Here is a 27,270-nt window from a genome sequence, read left to right on the forward strand (position 1 = left end):
TTCTGTCGTTTTGTTCTGCAGGAAGCAGCAGAGCTGACGGAGACGGAGTGAATGTAAGTTGACTGATAGTTAAGTAACGCGGTTGCAGAAGCTGCAGTTTAGTGCAGAAAAACATGTAAAGTTTTGCATTTATGATCAGTGTATAAACACGTATTAATGCTAATAATGCTCTGCATTTACAAGCAGTTATGAGGACATTTAGGAGTTTGTTAATGTACAGTTTTTATAAGCAATCACAGCTTCTCATATTAAGACACATTAACTCAGAGCTCGCTGTGATTTAGTGCTGTCGTGATGGCAGAGTTTCATGATTACTGCGCTAAAAAAGTCTCACTACGGGAGTTATTGTGACACCTGTAGAAAAATAACTAATACAACCATCCTGTCAGTGAGTTACACATAACTTTATTTATTGTCATTTATATAAACTTTATATAAAAATCCATGGACAGTCTATAACCATAACAGTGTAATCGCTCATTTCTGATGTTCTTAAATGTGCACTACTGGTCTCGCTCTGTTTGGCACGCCGTGATAGTTATATGGAGTCCCACACCAACAGTTCAGCTGACTGTAATTCATGAAGGTGAACAACTAGAAAAGTGTGGCTGTGTGGATTTATCCTCAGTGAAACCCCAAGATCACAAGCAGGGAGACCAGCGGCTGAAAGACTGTCGCATAAGATCGCAAAAACAATCCTTAGCTTCCGTTCATGGTTCGAAAAAATTGGGGTATCAGTAAATCCATGCTTCACGTGAGCGATGCAAACCAGAGCAGTCGCTGTTTAGCATCAGTGACATTTCCCACATTGTCCTAGATAAACTCATAAACTTTGCCCCACATTTGGTTGGTTGGAAGCTGCTAACCGTAAATGCAATCATTATCTAACAGTGCGGTGAAAGGACACCTTTGCAACAGCGTCATAAATGTGACTGCTTGCATTGGAGTAATTTATACAGGTGGACGTAATTAAGTGGCCAGTGAGTGTCAATCTTTTATTACCTGAATTATCTTAATTACTGAAATGAGGGTTAAATTTATAGTTGCTGATAATAGATCAAACTGCATGAATTCAACTTATAGACTCGTAAACTGAAACGAGAACTAAATAAACAATGTGTGTATTTATTTATATGTATAAAAGTAAACAAAGAGAAGTTATTGCATTAGAGTTGAACAATACCTGGAGGATGTCTTATTGGACTGCTGTTTACAGTGATTAGCCAATTAGATATTAAAAAATTAAAAATTAATATATGCTGTTATTTTTATTACATTTGATAACATTTATATTACATTGGTCACTTAGTTCTTTTTATTGTTTTTACAGGATTAATTGTTCAACAGACTGTTGGATGATGAATATAATAAATGCAGAAATGACTGCAGCGCCATATGTTTATATTTATATAATAGTCATTATTCATGTTTATTAAGGGGGATGTTTCTGTTTCTTCCTCAGGATGATGACGACGACCCCGGGATGCTTCATGTGGTTCATTTAGGGATGGTTTGAAAAGACTAACGAACAACAGATAAGACTTTATTAATCCCAGAGGGACACAACATCTCACCAATAACAAGCACAGTAGTTACTTTGCTTGAAGCTTAATCTATAAAGGGTTTAAAAGTCCCCTCATTCACAGCCACACATGGAAAACTGTTTATTTTTTTATACCTGTCATAGAACATTTCAGCCAAATCATAAACATGAAATTCACTGAATTCAGCTTATTTCGTGTCTTTGTGAAGTCTAAACCAAATGAACCCTTGAAGGAAACACTTACCTGCTTCTTCTTTTAAAAACACGGCAGAAAATGTTTAAAACCTTTACATTAATCAGCCTGAAAAAATAAAGACTCCCATTTTACACTCATCTCACTGATATTGGATGTTCCAGGCTTCCTCTGCACGCGCATGTGTGCGTGTGCGCCGAGTAAATGTGTGTGTTTGCGTGTTGGACGAGATTACAGGCCGCAGTTTTATTCATGAACGGGAGCCAACCAGCGACTTTAAAGCATCGCGCGGAGCCCCTTTCCTGAACAGCAGCCATAGCCGTGTCAGAGCTGTCGACGCGCTGCGCTCACCGACTAATCTGACAGCGCCGCGCGAGCCCTAATCCCTCACTGTATCGTAATCTATTTACTTTGCATTCTAAGAGGATTTCCACCAAAAAATATACAAGAAGCGATGTTGGAAATGGACAGAAGATCAGCGAGGATGCTTTTCTGCTGTTTTTTTTTTTGTTTGTTTGTTTGTTTTGTTAGCTTTAAAAAAAATCATTGTATGTTTTTCGGGGAGTCAATCCTCTACGAAAGGGATGGGTGAAAGGAATTACATTTCTGACTGATACTAATACTTCTCTTATGTAAACATCAAAATGTTATATTTCCCTTCTGATGATACAGTCACACTGCAGAGGCAGCTGGAGATAAGTGGCATCTGTCGCCGCCTTTAGTGCATCTCTTGACACGTTTATAATTTACAAACCAAGGCTGCATTATCTCCTGATTGTTTGACTTGACAGCTTGAATAAAAACTGCAAAATTGCTTAACAGGCAAACACGGGTCCCTCCCATCCCTCCAATGGCCTACACAGTCACCTTTTTGACATGCAAACAGTGAAAGCTCATAATACAAATGAAATTTCATAATACAGAAAACAAAGTGGGAGACCAAATGCTCTCCTCGGTTACCCTTTAAGCAATTATGTCAGCTTTGTGAAATCCTAAATAGTTATGCTTCATTTAAAATGTGGCCAGCAGCTTTTATTTATGAAACACCGCCTCACGCTCCAATCTTTGCCATCCGAGATGACTTGCAGAGATAGGCTTATTAGTGGTATTAACATACTGCGCGGCGTGCTGGAGCTGTGAAACGGCCTTGTTAACATTTGGAAATGAATCAAGCCTCCAGCATTTGCTATTATCCAGGTTATCTGCCTATCCCCCCCCCCTCTCTGTGCAACAGCTGTGCTGTTTCTCTGCACTGCGTCTAATGATGGCCCTGATTGGACTGATACGGTTCCCCCCTCAGGGGGACGTTTGTATGATTTATAGGTTTGTTTCTGATCTCTGCAAGAGAAATCCCTAAAATATTATAGACAAATATGTCAAGACCATTAAAGACATCAAAGAGACAAGTTTACTTACAACGGAGAGTTTTTAGAAGGAAGAGATTCCCTGAAAAACAAAGAAATATACTGACTAGTGTTACAGTTTCTCTTTGTTGTTGGTTCTCAGGTGATTGAGATGCACTTTGCTTAAGGATCACACTGCGATCGCTTCATCGAGAAAAGTGCTCGGTTATAGTTTAGCATATCTAGTTTTAATATCTGTTCCTGAAAAAGCCTCACAGACAAAAGCGTTATATCTTGATTCTCTGATTCGAACAGTTTGTTTTTCCTTTCTTTTCTTTTTTGTTAGACTAAACAAAAAAATAAAACACGGGTAAATAAAATAAATATGATCTGATGGGTCCTGTTATAGATTCTGGAGACTTCTTATGACAGCAAATTATACACACGTTATAGTTTTATCAGGCTGATACTTCATGAATGTGGCTGATTTTGTCAGATTTTCTTACAAAGTTTTCTTTTGATGTACACATGAGCTGCAAAACACTGTTAGTTATTTTCTTTAAAGAAAATTGAATTCTGAAATCCCCAAAAGATGCATTAGGATTTGTCTTCTTTTGATTTTATGAGCTGAACTAACTCTCAGACTGAAATAAATGTGCATGCAAATAATGTAAACACGTATAGAAATCTATATTTCCTCATGCGTGGTCCAAGTAACTTTATTTCTTTGCTGTGAGATTTTAATTTTGAAGGTTTACGGTCATAGTACTGCATCATTTTTATGCATTTCTGCCCCTGGCATCTGTTTGTGAAGAGAATCTTGTCTCTGAATGAAAAAGAAAATGTGGCCAACACGTCAGACAGCGATGCGTTGACACACAGAGACGACGTCCGCTGCGGGGAAGCGCTAAAGCCTGCAGGCCAACCAGCCCTCCATTAAGCCCTCCCAAGTCTGGTGGGCTGCAAGGAGAAGACAAGTTGTAACTTGGGATGATGAGTCTGCTGCATCCTTTGCAGATGAGATAATGTAAGCACTCTTCAGATACCTCTCTAATCTATCCCCTCCTCGCTGTGACGCAACTGATGCATGAGGAAAGAGGACAGGAAGTGGGGCTGTCATCAGAAAAACAAAAGTCAGATATGAGGGGTGTCGTCCTTTGCAGAAATCAGCGAGAGCTGCTTTCGCCGGTCCAATCTTGTCTGATTTCCCTCCATCAGCCACTTCAAGGGAGGAAAAGGAGGAGGAAGGAAGTGCGTGACTGCTCAGCTGATCTCAGAGCAGCACAAAAGCCTCCAATCATTTAATTTAATGGTCTACAGTAACAGGACTTCAGTGGAGACGGTGTTGGTGATTAGCAAAACCCAAGTAAGATAATGGCAGCAGTGGTGTAGGAGGGCAGTATCAGTGTAAGCAAACATCTAGTCAAATGCATCTGATTCTGCCCTGCAGTTTGGACTTCCTTTGCATGTTGACAAAAAAAATGTTAAATCTCAATGTCACCATTTTATTCTACCCATGTCAATAAAAATGCCAACTTTTCAGCCTTGTTGCCCCCATCAGACCTCTTTTCCTTTGGCTAATTCAGCACCACATGCCCATGGTTCAGACGGTGCAAGTTCATTTGGTGTTTTGTGAAACTAAACTGATGTGTGGCTGCTGGTTCTTGTCCCTGTGCATGAGTTAACAGCAGTATTTTAAAGAGCAGAATTAGACTTCACAGCAAACGAAGTGCACGCAAGGTCCCAGGAGGTCAGGAGGCCACAGTTCTTGTCTCCTTTGTGAGCTTTTTGTGTTTTGCACTTCTTTGTTTTCACTCACTCGTTTGTTTAATTTTCACTCGCTGGATAGGTTTAAGAAAATATTGTGTTTAAATATGCTCCATTACATTATAAACCCGCAGGCTCATAGTGATGCTTAAGAGTACTCAGCGCATTTAAATGGGACATGGTTCCCACTTTTGCTGGTAAAGCAATTTCCTGTAACTTGCCGATAAGTTCTGTGGTTTCACCCACCGTTCTGTCTCCATATACAAGTAGTGTTGAACCACAGAGCTCCAGCTGCCCTCAAATACCGACTAGAAGCTTGTCCTCCATTCCTGATGTGATGGTGTCAGGAGGATCCACTGACTTATTTTCTCCCAAAGTTGAAATATTTCCACATCTTTATTTAAACTTTGTGGATTTCCATCGCTAACATAAAAAAGGGAGGATTGTTAGATGCCATGCGAGTGAATGAAAGTGGGTCTTTTTAGTTATTATTTATGGGTGTAAATTTGAAATTAAGTCATTAATATCAAACTTTTATATAGAAAGAGATCAAAAGCATGCTAGCTACTAAATTTACCAAATCATCACGTGCATAAGTGCAGCTTCACGTGGCTCCTATTGTGGTTGTAAATTTGTTTACCGGCCTTCATCCTTCATTATAATGAGGATTCTTTGCAAATTAGTACAATAAGCCACCTGGGCCTACAGTGTTTCTGTGTAAATGCACAATTTTCTGCCACAAAAAGCATTTTGTTTTTAAATTATGCCTTTTCATGCTTGTTTTAAGAAAAGCTCTCACAAGTGTTGGATGTCTCACTAGCTGGAAACTGAGAATCACCAACAAAGTGACCAGAGCTGTCTACCTGACGTAAAGAGAGGTGACCAAATCTCTCAGCACGCTTCAGGATCAGGTAACCCGTGTACTCCTTTAATTCCACAGAAATGGGACGGCTAAGACTCTATGTACAAATTGTCCCTAGTCTGTCCTCTGCTGAACTAAACCTACAGCTCCCAAACCCAAGAGGAATTTCATGAATGCTCTCAGTGCCTAGTGCCACAGGGGTGACTAAGCTGCTTTCACTCCACCAGCTCGGCTGCGCCGGCCGCCTGGACTCAGCTGTGAAATCCTCGGTGGTACTCTCGGCTTCTTTGAGTCTCAATGACGAACTCAAGGGGTTGAAGGGTTTTTAGGCCAGAAAACATTTCAAAATTACTAAATAAACCAAAACAAATCAACCAAGCTACCCTTTTTTAAAATTCCCACACCTGATGTTCAACTAAAGAATTTAAAAGCAGGAAACTGAGGCCTTGCCTGACAAAGCACAGAAACCTGAGACGGTGGCCCGGACTACTCCCATGTTGGTGTACAGTTGACCCCAGATCAACCTCTCAGGTAAATTTAATCCTCCTCTGTATCACCCTTCACTCTTCATACCGGCCTATGAACACAACAGGATGCCAAGGTCTGGCGACAGTCGGCAGCCAATGAAAGACAAGCGTGAGTGCTGTTTTTTTCCTGTCCTGCATGGAAATGGAAGACAAGAAAACAGTCCCAGCATGCAGGCTGCTATCGGTGCATCTGCCGGGCCTTTCGGATCTTTGTCTTGCGCACACATACACACTGACTTATCGAAGCCCAGGAGTGCTCGCAAACCAAATACTGGAGGATCAGTCCGGTTTCTGTCTTTATCTTTTCTGTCTGTCTCTTTTTTACTTTCCTAGATACAAATCTCAAACCACTCATGCGAGGACCGTCCGGCATGGTTCCAGTTCATTTCCTGGACAAAGTGTGAACAAAGTGTCAACAGTTTCCAGTCCACCCACATTCACACACCTTAACCGCAAAAGATGAGAGGCCAAAAGGTCAAATCAGCTGACAACAGGGGGACGTTGTGCTGCGATCGATCGTCCCGTTGAGCAGAATATGAAGGTGTCAGACCCTCAAAATCAGGCTTATACAAACACTGGTCACACTAATAGTTCAATAACACCCTTTTTAATTATTAAAATATCACATATCTAATATACTCCTGCAGGAAAACTGCTGCAGCACTCTGTTTTTGTATCTGTGGATTATTGTTTTAAGGCTTTAATTCTCCCTGTCAGCATTTTAGAGCATCGCATTGCCAACATTCAGGTGAAAGAACTGATTATTTGTAGTTCTGTTTATCCGTTATGTTGATTAAACGGTGTCCTCAAAACACCCCCATGATTCCGATCAACTAAAGTCCTCCAAGAATTCAAAAACTGATTGCAAAACATGTGAGATGAACAAAGACAGAGACTGTTTGGCTGGATGATATCATATAAATATAAAGGTTTCTCATTGGTGGAGCTCGGTGGAGCTCAGGTGAGGCCATGTTTTGTGTGTTTAGCTTTTCTGCACGTTATTGTTGTGAAACGTGGGGAAAATATCATTTGAATTTGTGCATTTTTCAGCAAATTTCTTGTTTTAATTTATAATAATTTCTGTCTTATTTTCAGGTCGATAAATATTCCAGTCCAGTTTTCAGATCAGTCAGAACATTTTAGGATTAGAAGACAATGTTCCAACACATTTACGTCGTTTTAGAACTACATCAGGTGTAAAAAGAAGTGTGGTGCGTTTAATGTTGTCTTAGGGAAAACGAACTACATGTCTGCGTTGTTAAGTCAATCTGATAGCATCCCCTGTAGTATACATTACTTGAAAATTTTTAAATCTTAGTGTGAAACAGTAGAAACAATGCAAACTAAACAATGTGGTTTTGTTTTTTCGACCTTTTGCTAAACATTTAATTCACCATCACCTCCTTTAAGCTTGAACAGAACTGCACTTGAATTCACTCCTGATGGATTTAAGCCAAATAATTTCTTGACTTTCAAAGGTTTGAATTCCTTCGTTTGACACCAAAATTAATAAGTCAACAACTGAAACAGCAACACTAATATATTAATTATTAATTAAAACGATCGGATTATTTTCCAGGATTTTTGTAAAAACTGAAACTTCCTTCTTTTTGGCTCCTTTCTCATTTTAGGTGGGCCATTGCTGCATTTTCGCAGGTGTACCAAAGTGCTGCTTCGTGCGCTTTATTGCTCTCTAACGCTGCGCAGAATCAGATTGCATTTGCGGGAGTAGTTTAGCCTTAAATCCCAGATTTTAATCCCTGCATTGTTCGCACTGAGTCTGATTACAGTCTGTTTTACACTCTGATTTCCTGCTCGACTGTTTAATTGGAACCGCGGCTTCGCTCGCTCAGAGGAAACTAGATGAAAAGCGCGTCTTTTCACTCCAGCTCGTGTTTGAAGGTGAGCAGCTGCCTCACGAGAGACCTGTGGCTCCCTCAAACTCCTTAAACCATCGCGCAAGAGCGGCAGCAAATATTTGTTTGATGCAAATCCGAACAAATCCGCCGCTCGCTGCGCTGTTTGCGCGTCTTGGCGCAAACACGTTTAATGTCCTGGTCTGCAGATATTTATTCAGCTGCTGCGAGACTCATTTGCATAAAGGGAGAGATAGAGAAATGGAGGGAGAGGGACAGAGTGGGAGAGGGCCGGCTGCAGCTGAAACGGACTCCACACGAGCAGGAACCTGAAATATGTATCGATCAGACTGATAATCTGATCAGGGCAACAGGAAAAAGAAAAAAAATCTCCTGAATTTTACCTTTTTATGCTTCAAATAGACTCAATTTTACGTCGTGACCTTTCCTCACAGGCGGAATAAAACTGCTTCTGTTTGTTTGCGTCGCTTTCAGAGGCCTTAAAGCGCCAGAACGACCCAGATTTTACCGGGGGGAAAAATTCAAAGTCAAAGCAGTTTCTTGTTGTTTTGTTGTTTTTTTTTTACATTATTTGTTGCTATAATTTCCATTTCTGGTTTGGATCTTTTAAATCAAACAAAACCAGAGACTTCTGCGTAAAAGTGCATACATTTGTAGGATTTAACTTCTCACTGAGACGTATTTAAAAAGCAGAACTCAGTTGGCAAAACTGTGGCTTTCATTTTAAAAATATTTGAACCAATAAATGCAAAAAAAAGGAAAATAAATTCCAGCGTTACTGTTCTCACCTTTTATAAGTTATCCTCCTTTTTAAAATATATAACTTTGTGTTTCAGACGTTTTGTTGATTTTTCACAGACAGAAGTATAGAAATAATCAGCGAGAGAGACACAGAGAGAGAGAGCCCTGTAATAATAAACAGAATTCAATTTGTCTTCATTAGCGGGCAGAAAAGAAAGTGCGCACAACCTGCTCATTTTCTTTGCGCAAGGATGAGGGTTTAATTGGGGCAAATAATTAGCCTGAACCTCCCGCTCTCTGTGCGGCCTTCATTGCTCTAAACGCGTCCAAAACAACCTTGCCAGTGCACTGACGCGATTTTTTAAAACGACCCCCCTCCTTCCTTTTGATATTGCCCCGGAGCAGAAACGCATTAAACACACACACACTTACATGTGACCCCCTAACCTGGCCCCACCTACGTAATTACCGCATCAGAGGCGGTGAAATTCCTGCAGGATATTTTGGAGAAACCAACTCGGGGCGCAGGAGTAATTATCACGCCATTACAGCGCTGCGTTCAATTACGCCTCGATCAGCTGTCTCCCGGCTTACTGTTTGGACTGTTTGGTGAAGGAGGTTAACTTTTTTAAAAAAAAAAAAAAAAGATTATTATTTTATTTTAAAAGACACTTTGCTTCCCTAAAGCAAGGAGAGATGTCAGCATTTCAATTTAAAGGCAGACACTGAGAGGATTAAACGGCTGCTCTCTAAAATGGAAATGCAAGCCTACACGGCGTTCACGGCTTGTTTTAATTATGGCCTAATTTGCATTTACCCCCGTTATAATTAGGGGATGGGGGTGGGGGGGACAAAAATCAACAAGCTTTTAAATAAAAGTGTGACTAGTTCAAATAAGAGAAAACAGCAGTGTCGAGTTTGTAATTTGATGGTGTACAAAAAGAAACTCGACTCCCTGTTGGGAATCAAAGTGAGACAAGGAAAAATAAAATATGACTTAACGGATCTTTATTGGATGAACATGTATGTAAGGGTGGTCGCCTTTAAAGATACATTCAACATCTCACTGTCATTTTTGGAGCTATAAATCCACATTTTCCTCTCCTCCCCCAGAAGAGTTAAAATAATAATAATAATAAAAAGCTTTGACTCCAATAACAAGCCAAGTGCTGCGGTTCAAACATGTCCCAGAGAGGTGGTCTGCTTTGAAAACGTGGAAGCTAGAATAATAATTATAATAATAATATCTGGAAAAAAGAAAATGTCCCAGAATAGTTTCTGCATCTATAGTTTAGATTTAGAGTTTTCCCCAAGACATTTCAAATTTTGCTGAGTAAAACAAGGTGGATATAAAAGCTGAACTTTATGGCCAATTTGTTCTCTTTGGAATATTTGGGAAGATTTACATACAGTTTCTCTTTTCTTCTTTCTTTCTTTCAAAGTGGTAATAAACAATTTTAAATTCAGAAAAGAAAAAAACAACAACTAAACATGGTCACTGTAACTGACCCAAATACATATTTACATATTTCAGCTCCTGTGTGCAGCTGACTAAAAATCTCTGTCATCCTAAAATAACAAATTCCAGAAAATAATAAAAACTATACAGGACTCGATGGAGGTAAAGAGGGCACGGCAGGCAGTTCCCGTCGGTGCACCAGAGGGGAAAATATTCCTCCCATCCAGAGAGCTGGTGGTCAAAGGAGTTTGGTTGAAATGACTCTTGGAAAAACAGTTTTGTTAAGCTTATCCCAAGGAGGGGTGTCTTTTAAAAAAACAAAAAAAAAACCAACCCTTTTTCTTCGTCTTCAGGAAATCTGCTCCTGATGCTTTCTCTTTACAGGTCTGTCTTTTTCTTTCTTTCTTTCTTCTTTTAAACTTTGAAACAGGACGAGCGGGAGAAGGAAGTCCGATTTTTGAGCATTCCTGCTGCTATCTTGTTGTCTTATGGTTCATAAACTCTTTTGTCTTTTTAAAAAACAAGCAGTAAGCTAATCTGGAAAATAAAAGAGAGCAGACAAGCAGGGCGGGCAGTGGCGGGTGGGTGGGGAAGAAAGCCTGATCACAAGACTTGGAACCTCCAGGACGCCTGGTCTTTGTAGTCCAAGCAGTCTGTGGTGTTAAAGTTGAGCTTCCATGAAGAGGCGGCAGTCTGCTCTTTGTAATCCAGGCAGTCGGAGGAGTTGAAGGCCAGGCCGGAGCTGCCGTACGCCTGGTGGTGGTGGTGATGGTGGTGGTGGCCTGACGACTGGGAGATGTGGTGGTGCGGGTGGCCCGACATAGATGAGGCCGTCATGGGGCTGAGCTGGTGCGGGTGGTGATGGGAGTGCATGGGGGCTAGGTAGGAGCCGCAGTCCACGCCGCTAAAATAGGAGCTGGAAGGGGTGGGGTAGCCCTGGCCATAGCCCGGCGTCTGGTTGTAGGACATGGGGTAGGAGGTGGCGGCTGCAGCAGAGCCTGACATGGAACGCTGCATACAGGAGGCATTAGATGGGGGCCCGGGCTCAGGGAGCGGGGCTACGGCAGGAGCCGGAGCGTTTCCAGGGGAGATAGCAGGGCTCCATATAGAGGAGACGGTGCTGATGGAGGTAGAGGTGCTGCTGAGTGCCGCTGGGCCCGTGTGATTGGTGGACGAGGACGAAGAGGAGGAAGAGCCCGTGCTGGAGACAGCAGGAGGTGTAAACTGGCCGCTGCTCTCAGATCCGGTACTCTCCCGGGCCGGAGAGGACTTCTTCTTGGGCGGCCGGGCTTTGGCACTGCTGCCGCTTTGCTGCTGCTGGCGACACTTGGCCCTCCGGTTCTTGAACCACACCTACAACCACAAACACCAGCCAGGAGTTAGCAACCCTACACGACACCGGCCTCAGCATTTCAGGAAAAAAAGAACCTCCTGGGCCATGGTGGGAGTACATTATGGAGGAAAATTGGGGGTTATTAGCCATCAAGGTTCATTTCCACCCCGGCCCCTTGGCTTGGACCAGCCAGGGGTCTAATTTCATACCTGGTAGACGGGTCTAAGATAACAGGCTATTGAGTTTCACCACACAGTAGAGTAACTCTAGAGCACAGAGAGGGTATGATTGTGTAGAGCATTTTGCTTTACACACATTCTGAAAATAACTCGAATTGTGCCTTGGATTTCCCCTAATGCCTTTCAAGGAGCAGTGTTTGTTCAATACTGGAGTACACCAGTGAGATGTTTGGAGTATATGCAGGTTTGAGTCTTGGTTTCTTCATATTTCAGATCGAATTACACGACCTGTACTTGAAGAGCATCAAAAATGAAAAAAATAAATACAATTTTTAAAAATAATTGAGTGATTCTGCTGTAAAATAATCTTTAGTAAATTCAGTTTGTTTGCATCAGCCTACCCGGGTCTATGATATCATCATTATTATTATTATTGAAATTAAATGAAGTACTATGAGGTTTGTGTGACAAAACAAAATGCCACACAAACCAGTGTATTGAGCCAAATACAAAAAAAAAAAAAAGAAATAGAAAGGCAGCTACTAAATTTTACTTTACTGAGGAACTAATAAACAAACCAAGGTGTGTAATTTTAATTACACTCATTATCTAACCAGTATCTAGCCATCTGCATGATTTTTGTTGTCCTTTTCTTCTTAAAAATCAGTGCATTACTGGGGTACATACAAGGCCTAAAGTTACCCAGGAATCATTCTTAATTTCCCCATAATTGACTTAAATATTTGTGACTCTTAAAAAAAAAAGATTAATGATTTAGTAGCATGAAAACGGGGACATAAATGTACCATAATCTAAGATATTTGCCTGTACAGTTTGTAGCTTGCTAGCTGGAGCGTTAACCGATAATTAACCTTTAATTCAGACACAAATGACGTCATTAACAGTCCCTCAGGAGATAAGGGAAAATGTATTTAAATTAGAGGTTTTTGAAAATAAAGAAAATAAACTCTTTAAATAAATTACTTTGAAGTTCATAAGAGTAAGCTGACATCTTCGTTTGACTATTTTAACTAAACTTGCAGGTCTTCATTGTCCTACTTTTTAAAAATACGGTCAACCACACTAAAGACATTAACTTAATGTCAGCGGAAGCAGAGGTTAAAATGTGTCTTTTTTTTTACTTTTTATTTATTTTTGTACCTGGACTCTTGATTCAGGCAGGTTGATTTTCAGTGCGACCTCCTCCCGCATGAATATGTCCGGGTACCGGGTTTTGGCGAACAGAGCTTCCAGGACGTCGAGCTGGGAGCGGGTGAAGGTGGTTCGCTCCCGCCGCTGCTTCCTGGGAGTAGCTGCGGGGAAGAAAGGCGACACAGAGGGGAGAGAAAGACCGGAGAACCGCGTCAGAAACACGGAGGAAACCTGTAAATAATGTCGGGTGAGTGGTAGCGACATGCAAGCCTGTCCTGCTCTGCTGTTGGCTGAGGGTTAGAAAAGAAATTGTGTCTTTTTATTTACTGTTTTACATTTACATTTTTGTTGTGTGTACATTTTAAAATTTGTTTTTACCATTTTAACAGTGAAACACGCAATGTTATTATTATTATTATAAACGTTTCTTGTTGTTTAACTCTAACCCCTTGATTTGGAGCTCATGTTTACTGCGCATGCTTCTGTCCAGGTGCTCAGTGTGTGTGTGTGTGTGTGTGTGGCTGAGAGAGAGAGAGTGAGAGTTGGGGGGGGGGGGCCTACCTGGGTAACCCACTGAGGGGTGCAGCAGGTCCATGGCAGCGCCACTGAGCCCCAGGCCGTTGACGCCATAGGGGGGCTGTTTGAGGTAGGACATCATGCTACAGGCGGTCACTGCTCCACCCAGCTCAGGCCAGCGGTTCAGTTTCCCCCGATGCTGCAGCTTGGCGGGTCAGGGGGCCGATTCCAGCTACTGCACGGAGAGGAGACACCGCAAACAAGTGAGAAGTTTGTGCGCCACCAAAAAACAAGATGAATCCCGACATGTATGCATTTCACACTGATGACCACTGCTGTCATATTTTATTATTATTATCATGATCATTATCACCTCTAGCTCTTCACAAATCTCTTCCACTCACTCCCCCTCCTCCCAAACCACGGTTAACTGAAAAACGCATTTATTTTCAAATAAATGAAGAAACCAGGAAATCATAGTGTAGGAATTTAATTCAAGCTCGACATAGACCTTTTAATTGGTGCAGAATACTATGAACTTAAAAAAAAAAAAAAAAAAACCGTGTTCAGGATTATTTGATTATTTTTTAGGATTAAGAGGGCCAAACGGCCCGAGACTCGAGCGCAGAGAGACAAATGCAAAGCTTTTATTTTGCAAAGCAGAATTTATCCACACTTTAAACCTGAAAGCTCCCCACAGACTTTACGAAAGTCATAAAAGAAGAAACTAGATTTGCATTTTGTCTCGTGTGTGTGTCCAACTATAACAACGTTTATTTACAGCAGACCTGCAAATTATTCCAGCCCTCCAAAAAAAAATAATCACGCACGCGCACTCTTACTGCGACATAAACTACAAAAACACGCGGGTAAACATTTCCGTAGTATTAATAATTCAAATCAAAATAATCATCTGCCTTCTGTTTTTTGCGCTCACATATTTGTATTTGTTTTTTCAAACCTGCAGTTTTAAAAAAATTTCCTAATTACCGGTGTATTTTTCATATAAATCTGGTTATTTCACACAACAAAAGCAAACTTAATAAAACTTATGAATAAAATGTGTGTGTGAGGTGTGTGTAGGCCTGCACTTTCTCCCTCTCTCTCTCACACACACACACACACGCAGAGTTACAGAACGCTAGATTATCTGTGTAGTTTGACAATCAATTTAAAAATACATATATAACAAAAAATCTCTGTTCTGGCTCTTTCTGTTTCTTTCGGATCGTCAGACTTCGTGTGCGTTTTTGACCACAGCAGGACTCCTGTGGCTCTTCAGTCCTCGGCTGAGAATTTCAGTTAAAAGTCCACCAACGTGAAACGCATTTTTCTCCAGCAACCAGCTTCTGTTATTATATTTAAACCAGGCTGAAGATGTGAGGAGTCAATTTTTGTGCTTTGTTTTAAAGGTGCACAAAGTGAGGACCAAATTCAGCTGGAAAAAAGTTCAAATTTGTTTAATTTTGGATTTTTACTGGATTAAATAGATAGATTTAGCATTGTATTTTTAGTAAAGCAACGCTTCGGTCTTCTTTACTTTTCGGCTCTTAAAAAAAGAAAAACAAAAGAGAGAGAGAGAGTGAGAGAGACAGAGAAAATTAATAAATAAAACCCTGCATGGTTTTATTTTTGTTTCTAGTAAAGTACTGCTGGTTAAGTAAAGACGCAAACCTGAAGGAAAATAAGCAAAATTATATACATATTCAGCAGCTCCTAAAACATTTACACACACAAACACACACACACACAAAGAGTCCGGGTGGAGAAACTAGTTTGCGTGCAGACTGATCTGAAGCTTAAAAACACGCAACCCGGGAGTGTGAATTAAATTAGTGGGGTTATTTTAACAATGACCAAACCAAACCTCTGCGTGCCAAACGCGTATTCCAGCAGCTCTTTAAAAAAACGCGCTTCCAGCTCAGCCAGGCCAGAGTGAAAAGGCGAGATCTCCGTGCAAATGAACTCAATTAGAATTTAGATTAGACCTCCGGGGAGAGAGAGCGTTTCAGAAGGGTCCTTATCAGCAAAATAAATTAACAAAAACCAAAAAACACGCCTCTCCAATTATCTGCTGAGCGCTTCAGAGTCTTTAATAGACAATTGCTCTTAATAAAAATAAATAAAAACTTACAGGAATGAGAATATTAAAAAAAAAACAAAAAAAAAACAAATAAAGGAGGAGGAAGTTGGCTCGATTTATCGGCTTCAAGATGAAGTCCTTGACAGTGCTGAGTAATTGATATCTGCGCAAAAATTCAATATAAAAGTGCAGCGGTACAAACTGAAATCAGGTGCGTGGTACGGGTTATTCATGAAAAATGTTTCAGGTTTTTTTTTTTTTTTTAATATACATTTTAATATGTTTTTGTACTTTAGCTATAGGGTTATTTCGTGAATGAACCGCGGCTCAGAGTTCCTCGGAGCGAAAATGCACACAAACCAGAAGATTTTGCGTAAAATCAGCGAAAGAAAACAGGAAACTTTACCTTGTTGTTCTCCTTCCCTTGTCCCGAACGCTCGAACCGCAAGAGGCGAGTAAAAATTATCCAGCTGCAGGAAGTCTGCGGGGCACAAAACTCGCGCAGCGGCAGCAGACTTTCTCAGAAACAAATATCAGTGCGCAAACCGAGCAGCATCACCAGCATTGCCGCGTCCTCGGTGCGGTTCCGGCCGTTTTTACAGCCAAATAAATCAAACTCATTTGCTTTCAGGGGGTTTGTCGTTGTCTGTCAGAGTGTTAAGGTGATTTCTAATGGAGATGGATGGAGATTGATCACCTTCTCTCCGCCCCGCGCCTCTATGAGCGGAGGATCACCTGCGGATCCGCCTCCTGCAGCCAATCAGCGAGGGCTAGCGAGCTGACGGACGGCGCAGGCCACCTATGGGCGAGCAGAGGCAGCCGGGGGGAGCCCACTCCCACTCATCTCCCCCCACCACCCGTCCTCCTCCTCCTCTTCTCAGTCCCGGACCACAGGAACCACAGAGCGGTTTTAAAAAGATGGAAATGTTTCGTAGGCCTGCAGGGGAAGGTGCTTCAGAGGCTGCAGGCCTGCGCTCTGCTGTGCGTATAAGAAGAATTTAGAAGGTACTCGCACCTCACAGGAACCAGTTTTTTATTGTTTGCATGCCGGGTATAGAGCATCTTTGCTGGGATTGTCAGCAAACTTTAGTGCTGACTTTTCTCCACCTAAAATACATATTCTGGGTTTTTGAAAAGACCCCCCCCCCCACCAAACAAAAAACAGACGAACAAACGCTTCAATGGCAAAGGTTACAAATCAAGATTTAGTAGCAATAGAAACCCGAGGAAACCCCCGCTGTAGTTTGGCAGTTATTTCCTAAAAAACAATACACACATTTACGAGAAAAGGCCTCGAAGCTTCAGCCACATTTCTATCTACGGTCACCGTTTGCCATTTTTTAAAAACACAAACAAGTGGACACCGAAACAAAAAACAGAGGATAGAAGTTAAAATTATCCATTTTGATTTTTATTGTGATGCCCCCTCCCATCTTTTATTTTTTCTCCCCCGCACGCACGCACACACACACACACACACACACACACACACACACACACACACACACACACACACACACACACACACCAGTCTCATGAATATGAATGAGGTTTAATCCCCATTTAGAATTACATTTGAGGATGGTTGACGTAAAGTTTAATAGGGATAGACCTCCAACTCACTGCGGAGGAAAAAGAAGAATCCACAGAAGAAGAATCAGCAGCAGAAAGCTGCGGTCACTGAATCAAATCCTGTGTTGATGTTTTTAAACACGTTTTTAACCCTCCGCACTTAAAGAAAAACACTGCGTATGCTTTATGATTTGGCCTGAGTGGTACCGGGTGTCGGAGGGGGAGGGGGGGATGCTGCTTCTTATTCTCTGCAAAAACACAAACTTTTGTAAATGAGGCCCGAGCTGAAAGCGAGCTAATGCTCAAAAAGAGAGGGAGAGGGTGAGAGAGAGCAGGGATGGAACTTACAATTTTATGTGTGTGTGTGAGTGAGGAAGAGGGGGAGTATCAAAGTGGAGGCCGATGGGACTTAAAGTCATCGATGAGAGCACTTTGACAGAGAAACTTGAGCATCAAAAGTCTGCAGAGCACAATAATAATAATTACAAAAAAAATAAAAAATAAAAAATATGTAGGTTGTGTGCGTAGGCCTGCAGTGATGCTTGTTACAGACGCACCTGAACGCACCTTCCTGTGCAGGTCCGTGTTTTTACGCAGAGGCCAAAATCAAAGAGAAATCAGGCCCGTTTGATTGAAGGGAGGCTGTGTGCGCAGAGAGGAGGCGGCCTAAAGTGGAGGTATTTGATTTGGGTTTCACGCACCTTTTATCCATTTTTTATTTCCACCACATCTGAAGTCCGAGCTGTCAGAGGGCCGGCGAAGGCTCTGACCGAAATACCACCACCCCTCCTTTCCTCTGCACATGCACACACAGGCTCCGTTAAATTATGCAAAAAGGCCATTCAACAAATATGGCCCTCACAACACAAAAGAGACGGTTTATTCTGACATTTCCCCTGCATTGCTTTTTTCCTCTGCCCCTTCCATCCTCTCTCGATGTGAGTAAGACCCCGAGATAAACCCCTGAACAAGTATCAAGTTATCAAGTTGCACCAACCTTTTGTAATAAGAGTATTTTGTCTAATCCCAAATTGCAGTTGAATTTTCTTAATGCTGAGCTGGTAAAGCCTGGGATTAGGCGGTGAGGAGAGGAGGGGGAAAAGTTTTGTCCCTTCAGCCGGCAGGATTGGAAGCGGGGATCTGTGGGGATGTTGTCGGTGCTTATTAAAACGATGATGCATAAAACGGACTGTTGTAGGAGCCCCGGCGCTGCACGCAGAGACCGCGGCTCCCTCAGGTGCAGCTTTTTTGGACGGCGGCGCGGGCGAGGGAAGTGAAAAACGCAGAGGCCGAGCGGCGCTCAGCACCTGTGAGGTGAGGCCAGGAGACTTCAAAGCTCAGGAGATAATCCATTCAGCTGAAGGATCCTCAGCTGCACAGCAGCGCCGAGCCACCGCCGCTTTTTTTACGCAGTGCCTCGCTCTTATTCAGCGAAAAAAGGAAAACTACTCCAAATAAATTTTCACTCCTTCTGCTTCTGCTGGAGCGTTAAAGAAAGCCGGGCGATGCTGCGGAGGTAGGACAGGTCTGTTTCAACTGTTTTATTCTTTAAAAAATGCAAAAACGCCAAATTAAAAACATGTAGTGATTCATTTAAAATGGTTTAAAATAGTTTTCAGTGAAGTTGAAGTAATTTAGAGGAAGTTAAAACTTTTAAGAGTTCAGTTTTACGCATGAATGATTGTGTAAGGACACAGCCTTTAAAATGTTGCATGTAAAATAATTTATAAGTTAAGTGTAAACGACAGGTTGTGTGCATCATTTTAAAGATTTTTCTCACACACACACTCACATACACTCAGCACCGTTCAGGCTCTGCTCTTTTTCCTCCAGATCACAGGCGCCCGCGATAAACGCGCTGCAATACAAAGTCAAACAAAGCGCCTCGGGGGACGCAGAGTGCGTAATGTGCGCGTACAGTCGGTCCCAAGCAGAGAAGAAACGAATCAGCAAATTAATTTGAAAGTATTAGAAAGGCCGGGGAGGACGTCTGCTGTCACAACCGATTTTCCTGCTTTAATCGGGGATGGGAGGCTGCCTGCAGGGACGGAGAGGAGGGTTAAACCGCAGACACTTTGTTCATCCGGAGCTTTTATTGCAGGAACATTTTCCACAGCTCATTTCAGTAAAATGTTGCAAATTAAAATGGACACTTTAAGAATTTAAGGGTGTGATTTTTTTTCTACATCTTTGAAAATTAATACCAATTGTTGTGCCCGCCCTCCTCCCCTCATCCGTGGCTGCGGGTGACCGAGCCTCTCCAGCTCTGCAGCCCGTCCTCAGCGCGCACAGGAGCGGCCCAGAGAGAGGTGTGAGAGAGGGGGGAAAACATCTGCTCGGAACAAAGTGATCTCTCTAATCTTCCTCGGAGGAACCTGCTCGACACCGACCTCAAAGAAGAAAAGAAAAAACCCGCCAATTTTAATTTATAAACACGCGCACAGGTCGCAGGGGAATTGAACAGAGCGCCGAATAATAAACGCAACGCTCGCCGGTGGAGGCGGTGATAGGGGCCACTTATGTGCGGGGGCTGCAGCCAAAGGCGTGCATTTCAATAACTTTTTAAATTATGTAAACAGAAAGAGTTCAGATCGAGGATTGGAGATATTTCTTTAAACTGAGAGTAAAAAATAAACAAATATTTGGAACAGAGTTTTGAAAGTGCGTGCGCGTTTTGAAAAATAGAAAATGAGTAAAAAAAACACACTAAATATAACAATAAAGATTTGAAAATCCACAGCGGCTGGTTTTTTTTTTTTTTTTTTTTTTTAAGAAGAGGCCACACAGCGTCTTGTGGAGTATGAAATCATAAAGACTTTATTACTGAAGACTTGGGTTATGACACTGGAATAAATAATCAGATAAATGTTCACACGTAAAAAGAACAGCTGCACAAGATGTGGAGCTCTAAGAGATGGAAGCATATTTCTCTTCTTCTGAATACAATAAATAGAAACCAAAAGTCGTTGAGCAAAATGAAACGTGATGGTAGATTCACTTAACAAGCAGCTTATTGGACAAATGACAATAAATAATATATATATATATATCTGTTGTTTTCTGACTGCATGACTCCTGATGGAGGAAAAAAAAAGATTTTGGAAGCTGTTGGTCAGAGCAGTGATGAAAATATACAACAAGTGTTTGTTTGTTTTTTTCCTTTCTTTGTTTTGGTAAACTGCTTTCAAGCCAAGACGATAAAAAAGCAATAGGAAAGTCAAGATTTGTGAACAGTAATGCTTCCCAAGTTAAGATATTTTACAAGTAAAAAGTGAGATAATTAAAAGATACGGTCAAGTAATGAAGTAGCTTGAAAAGAGCGATGTTATCTCTTTGTTTTTCTTTAAAAAGTCTGACTGAAAAGTCAACCCACCTCATCATCTTCTGAATATGATGGGGGGAAAGAAAAAGAAAAGAAAACAAATAAGAGTAAAATTTCCCCCATTGTTGTGCTGTACCTCAAATCCACCACAGACTGTGCCTGGTCTCCACATTCAGACGGAGCGAGCTGCACACAGGCTGTGCGCTGCCCTCGTCTCACACGTATTCATGTTTGTTACACAGGTACCGTTCTCGAGAAAGTAAAGCAGAGTTCAAATTTTAAAAAAAATAAAATAAAAATAAAGGGGGACAGTCCGAGTCCGTAAAAAGTTGGTGCAAAGGTGTCGCAGGGCCTCTTCGCTCAGCCGAGTCTCTGCGGTTAATCTGACCCGAATATAAACCTCAAAGGGATTCCAATAACTGACAGAAATGTCTCGACTCCTCTATCAAATAAAATGATCGATAATAATCATGTGATACATTTCTTTTATCGGCTACATTTGTTGGTTGTGTTTGCTGACAATCACTGAACGACGCACTTCTCCTCTTTCTTGGCCATCTTGCCTTTGTTCTGCTCCAGCGTCCTCTCCAGGTGCTCGTCCTCCTCCTCGGCCCTGCGGACGGCAAAAGGTCAAAAGGTCAGATGTCTCGGGGTGGGGTTGGGGTAAGGGGCAGACAGGTAAAACAGCTGGTGCCACGGTGAACGCCGCTGCACCACCTGTGGAGTGGCCCGGTGCCAGGGGCCACGTTCTGACCTTTTACCTGCCTGCGGTGCCCTGGAAGGGATTCCACCCGTGCAGGTGCGCTGCAGGGCAGGCTCGCCGAGCTTTCTCTACGTCCACAGCTTCTTGGGGACGTCTGTGACACCACAGGAGCGCCTGCTGTGCAGCTCAGTGTTTTTATACTTGTGTTCAGTGTTTTTAAGTAACTTACTCTTTTTCCTGGGCGTCCAGGTCCCTGACCAGCGCGTCTCGCTTGTTGACCAGTATGACCAGCTCATCCAGCAGCAGCTGCTCCCGTCTCTTCTGGGCCTCGGTCTTCTGCCAGTCTGCAACACAACCAGAGACCTGCAGTCAGCGGTGGAGACACTGAGGATATTTCTTTTCTAAAAACCTCACAGGCTGCAGGATGCCTACATCTTCTTCTGGACTGAACCTGTAACTGAAGTGTTTTCAAAAAGATCTTTGGGTTTCCTGGATGTGGCTTCATTTATGTGAGGACTGCAGATGATCAGAAAGACGGAGAAACAGTTTCATCACCTCACTGACCTGCTGGACTGTGATGGAGCGGGATGTAAATGTGACGTGTAAACACGCTCCATCAGGTTGCGCGCACAGTGATGACGTCATGTTAATGTGCAACTTCTCGCAGGTATAAGATGGCTCTCGTTCTTTTATAACCTCTAACTTCTCAGGAACACACAAGCTCTATTAAAGCGGCAGCTCTGCTGAACGACGGCATTCACGATCGTTTGTATTTGTCACATTTTTAGTTCTATCCTGAAGTAAATTAAGTTTGAAAGTCTCCTAAATTGAGTTTTAATGGTCCAAAATCCTCCACAGAAACTTATGAATAAATAAATACCAACCCCTGAATGTCACCTCCTCAGCCAAACAAACAAACAAACACACACACACGTAGGTGAACCCCTGACTCTCGTCTCTCAGTTCTCCAGGGTCTTTGCAGGAAGGGGCCCCACAGGGCCCCACAGGGTCCAGGTGGGACCCTGATCCAAATCCCCTCAGCCTCTCTCTGGAGGAGGGGGGCAGCCCACAGGAGAGCGCTCGCTCCCCCTGGGGCTCGAATATCCGCCTGGCGCCCTCGGCTCTGCATTCACCCAACACCAGGGCAGCGCTCCTCCCTCCCTCACCCCAAAAAACTCACCCTAAACACTCACTGCAACCTTTTTGTGCAGTTTAAAACAACCACCACACTTAGCATGCACAGACAGGACAACATATGCTGTACATAAATTAAACCGAATGAGATTCAACTTCTCGTCGTGTCACACACACGGCTGCCGGTTGCAGTGTTTTATCCATTTCACTGCCTCAAAGCTGGAGAAAGGCAGGAAATCTCCTTCTGCTCCTCAGCTCAGTGTGAGAACGTGTCTCCCTCTAAAACCTCCCTCCATCGTTTCATAATAAAACTGAAAAAAAAATCAGCTTCGTCCCAGCGAGAATTCAAACAAACTGAACTTCTGTGGCGCGTAGGCAACTTCACCCCTCTATCAATATTTAACCGGCTATTGATTCGAGAATAAAAGGAATGTTGTAAAATGTCAGTCCCAAAATAAGTGTGGCTTTATTAAAAATAAATATCCCCCCTCCTCCTCCTCCTCATTGAGTCAAATTGCGGCAGTCAGGCTGTGTGCGTGTCACGCTGGGCCCAGTGGGTTTGTCCTGAAAGGTCTGCGCTCTCTTCATTGGCCCCGCTCGTCCCTTTGAAGTCGACCACAGAGCGAAATGAACACAGTCCCAATATTTGGCTCTCTAGCCCCCCCTCGTTATTTTTCTCTCTCTCAGGGAAGCAAATTTACTCTCTTCTGGTTTTTGTTCAGGAGTTAACAAATACTTCAAAATATGTCTGAATCTGCACCTCGAGGATTTGTTGCTCCTTTTATTTATTTATTTTTAAACATGTGGTTCTTTAGGAAGAATCAGAACAAAGTGTGGGGAATATTGGGTGAGTCATCAGCTTTAGATAACTGAGACAGGAATGTATGCCATAAATCTCCCACAATCCTCTCTCAGAAGAGGAGGGTTCACGACGAACGAGGTGGTTTTTATTTTTTATTTTTTAATCTCCTTCAAAGGATTTCTCAGCCAAAAAGCCAAAGACCTGCTGGACCCGGGGTGTGCATGGGAGGGGAAGGGGACCCATGAGTGAGCTCACTGCTGTCAATCACATGTCTCAGAGTCCCGCCCCCCTCATTAGGAAGGTAAACAATAAAAAGAGCCGATGAGCGACGTGACCAGGCAACACCAGAGCGGGGCAGGCTGGGTAACCAGAGACGCAGGAACAAACAAAACAGCCTGCAGCCACTCAGACCACCCTCCCCCCCCCATGTAAGCCACGCCCCCCTCCATAAGAGAGTGGGAGAGGGAGGTTAAAGACTTAGGAGTGTGTACAACTCACACGGTGGGTGCGTATTCAGATAACTCTCACCGTGCACGCCAGTGGTAACCATGTGAATCTGCACAAGGCACACAAGAATGCGCTGGTTCAAATCCCCATGAACACCCCCCTCTTCTCTCCCTGCTCGCTATCCCCGACGCTAAATTTATTCAAGAGAGCAAACCGGTCCAAAGCCTCGTTCTCTCAAAGCGGGACGAGGCCGCCCTTCATGCATCCGAGTCCGTCTGGCTGCCTCTTTTTCTGTTTTATACCAAAATACGGCGACATCACATCGGAGGGTTTCAATCGCAGCTTTTTTGGACACGGACACCAAAATACAATTTATTCACCTTCATTTCTTTGCTTTTTTACCCCCCCTCGTCCTCTTTAGGCCCTGACAGCTGATTTCGGCTGAAATCCAAGTGTCATCAGAGAGAGAGAGGGGGGGGGGGGGGAGGGGACTGATAATTAAAAAACAGCTAAAAAGCAACAAACACAAAGGCTAAAAATTGCAAGACAAAAGTTCTCTCTAAATTACTAAGATTGCTTTTGTTGAGGTTCGAATATAGAGGAAAAAAGTTTATATTGCAGTTTCAGAGCAGTTCATCCTCTACTTGGCCAAGAGATGACTGCATAACTGCATGTGACTTAATCTGCCCATCTATGTGATTTACTCCTGTAGGGACCTGACGTTTAGGGAAGCTGCGTGTAAAAGAGTACCAGTCCACCTTTTCTCTCAGGAAAGGCAGTATGAAAGCATCCTCACACAGAACATGACATCGTGGTTTGGGAACAGCTGTGTGAAGGACCAAAAAGCTCTCCAGAGAGTGATCCGTACAGCAGAACGCTGCTGCAGGATTGCTCTCCCCCCGCTTCAGGACACCTACACCAGGAGATGCCGGACTAGAGCAGCGCAGATACTGAAGGACCCGTCCCATCCTGGCAACAAACTGTTCCAACTTCTGCAATCTGGTAGAAGGTTCCGCATCTTCCGGGCAAGGACAGAGAGACTCAAGAGGAGCTTCTATCCCCAAGCCATCCGTGCCCTAAACACACACACCCGCCCTCTCACATCATCTATAATTGACTGAGATAGGACTCTTCCAGACACTAAACCAAGGCACAATGTACATTTCAATTCCTTTAATTTTAAATATGTTTATATTGCCTATCCTGTAAAATAGTCAGATGTCTATTCATATTAATGTACAGAATTCACCTGCTTGCTGCTACTACTGCACATTCACCCAGTGTATATACTATATGTCTGTGTGTATATATATATATATATATATATATATATATATATATATATATATATATATATATATATATATATATATATATATATATATATATATATATATATATATATATATATATATATATATATATATATATATATATATATATATATATATAAATATATATAATGTTCTTCCTCTACACCCCCCCCCAATTTTTGCACATGTCGAGGAGCGTGTCAGGCTACATTTCACTGTGTGTTATACTTGTATAACTATGCATGTGACAAATAAAGAACCTTGAACCTTGAACTTGAATGGGGGAGGGCCTTTCTTGTTAGCTTCTGAAGCCATTTTCCACACATGCACTCCACCCCTGAACCTTTCCAGACTTTACCCAGGTTCCCAAAGTTTGTGTGATGCTTTTTTGTTCAGACGTGTGGACAAAGTAGCTAATATTGTCCTTAATTCCATGAGTGTATGTCAGGTGTGCTCTACCACCTAAAACACGCTGAATATTTCTAGTAGTGCAAACCTTTGTGAAGCGGTGTTTCCTGCCTCATGCAACATGCAAGGAGGTAAATTTATCTACAAGAGGACAAACCTGCCCTTAACACATTTAAACACAACTTGAACCTTTATAACTTGATGGCTCATAAACTATTTAACATGCTGACGGCAGCTACCAATTTACAGGATTTACTGCCTTTAGCCTCTGGGTGAGTATCAGGTGAGAAAGTTTGGCTTAGCTTCATTGTGTCTGTTTGCCATAAAAACATTCAGAATTGTAGTTTTCTGGTCTACGTGTCCAGCAGAAGACTGAGAACATCACGGTAGATACAACAATCAAGTGGTTTTCCACCTGTGTGAAGCAGGCTGAACCACAGGAAAGATTTTACATCTCTTAAAAAGCTGTAATTTCTTTCCAGGCATGAATGTGAACATTTTCAGCATCTGTTCAGCCTCATGTGCCGATTAGCAGCATGTAATACCACGTTAGCTTCACTACAGGTGGCACCTGTCCTCGACATAAACACCAAGTTAAAACAGCTGGAGACGATGCGAATATTAAACTTCAAGCGTGGACGCACTTCAACCTACACAAACACCCGAGCTGTGAATAGATAATTAAACACACTGGTCTTCTGAATTCGCCAAAACTCGAGCCCGGCGACGCGTGGAACGAAGCCTGTTGCTATCGGCCTCTTCAGTCAGTGTGCAAGCCTGAAAGAGTTGGCGACATCATCAAAAGTTGCCCATGTGATCGGATTCTAAAGTGCACCTAATCAATCAGGGTCTGTAGTGCGCTGTCCCGATGTGTTACAAAGCCCAAATAGATTTACAAATGGGCTGTGGGTGTGTGTGTGGGTGTGTGTGTGTGTGTGTGTGTCGGGGGTGTGGAGAGGGATAAGCTCCTGCATAGGATTACATATTGATTTTAAACATATAAAAAAGCTTATCATATCAAACCATAACAAGGGGAGAGAAGAAGAAAAAAAAACAACTCTGGGACCCAGCTATGCATAAATCCCTTTTAGATGGCGAGAGGGCGTCCACTTTAAAAACACACACACACACACACACACACACACACACACACACACACACACACACGGGCCCTCGAAGGAAGCCAAGACGCCGCTCCGTGTGTGCGTACATAGGTGTGAATCGGTAAGCAGATAAAGAGGGCATAGTGGATCAATTTTTGTGGCAGGGAGATGAGAGCATGGCATACAGATGGCATTTCCCCGCCTGGCATCACACCAAGACGATACAAGGAGGTGGTTATCACTGAGCATGCTCATAAACGACATCAACAGGGGCCTGGAAGCCTCGGCCCTGATCCTGACCGTTTTATTCTGCACATTTAATCAAACCTTGAACACCGTTTTAATGTCAAGCTGCTTTAAACTTCAGTTACGGAGCATTTTTATCTTACACCGACTGATGTTTGGATGCTTTAATGATGCAAAGGCCCACCTCAAGTCAAGACCTCTGTGCTGTTAACCTTCACGTGTCAGACTGGGGTCATTTATAGATGTTGTTGGGATATTTTTAATCATGAAAATCGTTCCTTACAACTTTTCATATTTTACTACAGGGATTGGCCCAGTGCTGTGGCAGGGAAATGCAACTACGTGGATTTATTTATTACTTATAGGAGTGTTTTGTTAAGAATACTGGCTTTGGTTTGATTATAATTTTCCACTTGTGATCGCTGCGTTGTGATTTTACGCAGTGAATCATGGTTAACAGACCTAGAGTAGATTTACTGCTGCAGAAACCTCGAGGCAGACACTTGATGTCCAAAGATGAGTCAGCATCAGTTACCAAATTATGTTTGAGTGCTTTTGTAAAAATGTATTCTGAATATTCCTCATGTACAGATGACACATTCAATTTAAACAAAAACAACAGACGTACAGTGACGACCTTGTTAA

At 42.5% G+C, this 27,270-nt stretch overlaps 3 protein-coding genes across 9 annotated transcripts in view; 1 reads left to right on the top strand and 2 right to left on the bottom strand.

Annotated features, from left to right (window-relative positions):
- wdpcp (WD repeat containing planar cell polarity effector) overlaps window positions 1-4,621 on the top strand; it is an 88,061-nt gene extending 83,440 nt beyond the window's left edge. For all 4 annotated transcript variants that reach the window (XM_026189711.1, XM_026189712.1, XM_026189709.1 and 1 more), the window contains 2 exons: window positions 22-53; window positions 1,463-4,621. In XM_026189711.1, coding sequence (XP_026045496.1) covers window positions 22-53; window positions 1,463-1,516 — 86 coding nt within the window. In that variant the 3' untranslated portion in view covers window positions 1,517-4,621. The remainder of the gene's footprint in view (window positions 1-21; window positions 54-1,462) is intronic.
- Window positions 4,622-9,844: 5,223 nt separating this feature from the next.
- otx1 (orthodenticle homeobox 1) lies at window positions 9,845-16,276 on the bottom strand. The gene is made up of 4 exons (XM_026191049.1): window positions 15,982-16,276; window positions 13,538-13,727; window positions 12,986-13,137; window positions 9,845-11,665 (listed from the first exon to the last, which is right to left on the bottom strand). Exons 2-4 carry the CDS (start codon window positions 13,632-13,634, stop codon window positions 10,916-10,918), a joined length of 999 nt encoding a protein of 332 aa, XP_026046834.1. The 5' UTR covers window positions 13,635-13,727; window positions 15,982-16,276; the 3' UTR covers window positions 9,845-10,915.
- A 3,662-nt stretch (window positions 16,277-19,938) lies between these two features.
- The window catches only part of ehbp1 (EH domain binding protein 1), a 163,738-nt gene continuing 156,406 nt past the window's right edge, over window positions 19,939-27,270 (bottom strand). For all 4 annotated transcript variants that reach the window (XM_026190107.1, XM_026190108.1, XM_026190110.1 and 1 more), the window contains 2 exons: window positions 21,402-21,516; window positions 19,939-21,082 (listed from right to left, as the gene is read on the bottom strand). In XM_026190107.1, the coding sequence (XP_026045892.1) occupies window positions 20,992-21,082; window positions 21,402-21,516 (206 nt within the window). In that variant the 3' untranslated portion in view covers window positions 19,939-20,991. The remainder of the gene's footprint in view (window positions 21,083-21,401; window positions 21,517-27,270) is intronic.

Source organism: Astatotilapia calliptera, chromosome 13, assembly GCF_900246225.1.
Source record: "Astatotilapia calliptera chromosome 13, fAstCal1.2, whole genome shotgun sequence".
NCBI lineage: Eukaryota > Metazoa > Chordata > Actinopteri > Cichliformes > Cichlidae > Astatotilapia > Astatotilapia calliptera.

Coding starts and splice junctions, on each gene's coding strand:
- otx1 (XM_026191049.1), bottom strand. CDS start 13,634: ATGATGTCCTACCTCAAACAGCCCCCCTATGGCGTCAACGGCCTGGGG. Junction 13,138..13,537: donor CCCCTCAGTGGGTTACCCAG/GTAGGCCCCCCC, acceptor TCTTCCCCGCAG/CTACTCCCAGGAAGCAGCGG. Junction 11,666..12,985: donor TGCCTGAATCAAGAGTCCAG/GTACAAAAATAA, acceptor TTGTGGTTGTAG/GTGTGGTTCAAGAACCGGAG.